This window comes from Teleopsis dalmanni, chromosome 1 (genome assembly GCF_002237135.1).
Source record: "Teleopsis dalmanni isolate 2A chromosome 1, ASM223713v2, whole genome shotgun sequence".
NCBI lineage: Eukaryota > Metazoa > Arthropoda > Insecta > Diptera > Diopsidae > Teleopsis > Teleopsis dalmanni.
In genome coordinates, this window is record NC_051846.1 from 166,111,525 (window position 1) to 166,115,519 (window position 3,995).

The following is a 3,995-nucleotide window of genomic DNA, read 5'->3' on the forward strand; positions in this document are numbered from 1 at the left end:
TAAAAAAAATATTAAATTATAAATTTATAATTATATTCCTCATTTTTCAAGTTTACAAAGAATGTAACAATGAACTATACGAGTAACAAGAGTATTTACTTTGATTCTAATGAAGACTGATTTTTTAGTTAAGACTATCGTTTTAAAGTCCCTTTAAATGCAATATAGCTATACAAGCTCCTGTTCTAATTCTCCACATGATTTTTGTAGCCAGTGGGTTTTATTTCATATTTATATTGTTCATTTATGATATACACATTTGAGTTGAGTTAAGAACCACAATTCATAAAAACAAAAATTAAATTTAAACAATTTTAAAATGACGTGGTCTGATCTACTGTAGAAGTTTCTTGTGCTGACAATCTAGGCGACTATCCCAGCTGTCCTTTGACTGTTCTCTATTTTATAATCATTATTCTATATATTTTTGTAGAATAGATGCAGAATTATATTGTAAATGACAATATATTATACTATAATATATAATAATATATATGCTGTCATGATTGTAATTTCTTGAAACATGATAAGATAAACTACGGCAGTTGGTCGATTCAGAACCATACCGGTCTTGAATCGGAACCTTCGATTCAAACTTTTTGAAGTATTTAAACAGAATGATAAACCGAATCCCTGATAAAATTGAAATTACTGATGTGAAGACTAGAAATTTCTAAAGGCGTTAAAGATTCTATTGTTCGTCTTTACTTCATAATCTTTTTGACTGTCTTAATTATTTTGTCGATTTTACATTTATATGAATAACAATGTTGTGTTTGCCTTAGTTATATTAATTTTACAAGTTTCAATAGTATCTTTCAGTCATCATTATAAGACTACATATATCATACTCAATATTTGTATAGTTTTTGGCTAGAAATTCGTTCACAATGCTAGCTTTCTGAGATGGTGCTTTACAGTGATGCAAAATTTAGGAGTCTTCTCGCCAATGTTAAATCGCAAATACACACACACTGACAAAATGACGTATCGTTAACAGAATTCGACTATTCGTTTTAGTTAATATTTTAAATATTTGATTCCCGGTACTTTTTTAACAGAATGTAATTCAATGTTAGAGCTCAGATTTATTGATTACATACACTTATATGACTTTAATTTGAAACCATTTTTAAAAAACGTGTTTATGGTATATCATATCATGTCATAGTTGTAACATTATAATAATATATTTTAATTAATATATAATTAGATATATACTGAAATTGATATGCTACTACAGTAGAAATTCTAATTTTTGGAAGTAGATATATTATACTAAGTAGAAAAAATTATAGACTATAATTACAAAGGTTAACTAAATTAAAGTTCAATATATAATAAAATAATTATTAACATTTCGTTTTAAATTGAAGCGTGAAAATTTAATTATATGATTTTTTTTTAAATTAATTATTGTATTACAAATTAAATATTTCAAGACTTCACAGAAGATTACAGCTAATTGTTTGCAGTGTATTTAATATATAAATTATTCATAAAAGTCTAAAGTTGAAACTGCATCAAAGCTATAAATTGCAAAATGCAATTTTTATTTTATTAGAAGTGTTGGTGTTATCACTAAGTATTGTATATAATAATTAAAATAATTCGATTTACTAAAAAATATATATTAGTGAAAAATGAAAATCCTCAGTGTCCTACTTTTGTGTATAGCTGCGGTTTTCGTAGAGGTATTGTCCTTAAATTATTAATATTTGCAGTGAATCAATAAAAATCTTAAAGGTTTTAGTAATTTTAAAATAATTTTTGATTTGCTGCAAATTTTAAAGCATATATCGATAAATAATTCCTTAAAATCGTTAAGAAATACGGACTAGGTAAAAGAAAAAAAAATAAATGTAATTAAAAGGAGCTATATTTTGGTAGTGAAAAAAAAATGATTGTTATAAACATAAAACCTTTAAATAAATACAAAACTAAAATATATTTCATATAACATAATAAAAATTTAACTTAAAACAAGTTTAATAATTATTCAACTAGAATGCATTAAAGAAGATTTTATGAATATATTGCTATATATACAAATACCCATCCTCATAATTTATAATATACAAAAATTTATAACAAAATAATATTAAGCAATAAAACAAAATAAAAATAAGGTTTTAATAATAAAAAAAATTCAATATAAATAAAAATCACCAAATTCAATATAAATATTACGAAAAAATACGAAAGGGTTAAACTCAGCCGACGTAACAGATTTCATAGGATATCGCTGACGTCACACTTTACTCTACAGAATATTGATTGGTTCGGTTTAATCTTCAAAAACTATAGACTTTAACCTAGTATCATATGCTTACATATATTAAAGTCGGAATTTAAAGTATATTGTTTCAGACTTTTATATAAGCTTCTTTTTTTCAAATGCTTAATACTCCATTCATTTTCGTGTACCATGGCAAGAGAGATTGAACCAAACTGACCGAGAGTCTACTCAATACTAATGCTAAAGATATTGCTGAGTGTGTTAAAGAAAGCTGCCCCCAAAAACTTAAGCCTAGTTCTGAGCAAGGCTGTCCTAACTGCTCTTCGATAGCAGCTAGCCACGCGTTGCAGAAGATACTACAGGGTAGGTTGACCCTAGCTTCATGCCGTCCATACAACATGTCTTCAACCTTTTCTGAAATCACATTTTACATTACTAATGATTTATATTTAAATTATATCCTTCTTCCCGTTTTGAAACCACAAATCCTCGTAATAATGGGTAGAAAAAGATCAAACTAGAACCAGCCAGAAGCATTTATAAAGCGAGAGTCTGCACAGTACTAATATTAGAAATATCGCTGAGTGTGTTAAATAGGGGGGCCTCCAAAAACTTAAGGTTAGCTCTGATCAAGCCTGCTCTAATTGTTTTTCGAGAGTAACTACGTACGGGTTACAGAAGATACTACAGGGTAGGCCGACCCTAGCTTCATGCCGTCCATTTAATTTTATATAACTTTAACTTAAACAATAAATCTTTATTAAATATTTTTAGAGTCAAGAGTTCTCCAAAGAAAAGTTAACGGCTCTCGGAAATGAATGCAAGACGGAAACAGGAGCAACTGAAGGTAGAACAATAAATTTAATTGTTTTAATTGAAATTTAGTATATTTTATAAAAATCATTTAATCATAATTATTTTGTATTTTTTAAACCAGATGATATGAAACTTCTTTTCAACCATGGACCTGCAGAAACTACAGCTGCAAAGTGTTTAAAAGATTGCGTTATGAAAAAATTAAATCTTGTAAGTATATTCTGTATAGTACGTATGTTTATAGAATTATAAAACTTAATTAAATCAATATTAAATTAATTAACTAAATTATTAATTAATTAATAAAAATTATATTTTAATACTATAGTTAACTGATGATGGAAAATTGAACAAAGAAACCGCAATTGCGATCAAAAATATAATAGCTAATGGCGATGCTGCACAGGAAAAAGCGGGTGATGAAGTTATAGAAATTTGTTATAAACTTGAACCCCAAAAAGATAAGTAAGCTTTATTGTACATAGGAATATACCTTACGAGAAGCACTTAAATTCACTTTTTTTGAATATTTAGATGTGAAACAGCTGAAGCACTCGATCAATGCTTTAGGAATAATTCAGAAGCTAAGGGATTTACTTTTGTGAATTAGTAAAGAAGTATTAAACTACCCCTAAAATGATAAAACTTCAGATGGAATATTGAAAATATACATATATAAAATGATTCTATAAGAATAAAATGTTTAAAATGGCACTCTATAAATAAAAAAATTATTACTGTTAATGAAAGCATATAAAAAGTTAAGATGTGGTTTTATTGTTTAAGGTTATTATTAGCTGTGATTTTTTCTTTCAGAGTTGTAAAAAAATAGCATTAAGTCTGGTTAAAATAAATTGGCATCACTTTTGAAAATGATGTTTGAGTGATATTCATATTGTTGTGTACAATATGCAATATAAGCAGGGTAAGCATTTTTTTA

The 3,995-nt window shown here is 26.7% G+C and overlaps 1 protein-coding gene across 1 annotated transcript; it reads left to right on the forward strand.

Moving 5' to 3' along the window:
- Positions 1-1,578: 1,578 nt before the first annotated feature.
- Positions 1,579-3,784, forward strand: LOC119669574 (general odorant-binding protein 19d-like). Its single transcript, XM_038079523.1, has 5 exons — positions 1,579-1,694; positions 3,014-3,086; positions 3,177-3,265; positions 3,384-3,520; positions 3,590-3,784. Exons 1-5 carry the CDS (start codon positions 1,644-1,646, stop codon positions 3,663-3,665), a joined length of 426 nt encoding a protein of 141 aa, XP_037935451.1. The 5' UTR covers positions 1,579-1,643; the 3' UTR covers positions 3,666-3,784.
- Positions 3,785-3,995: the final 211 nt, after the last annotated feature.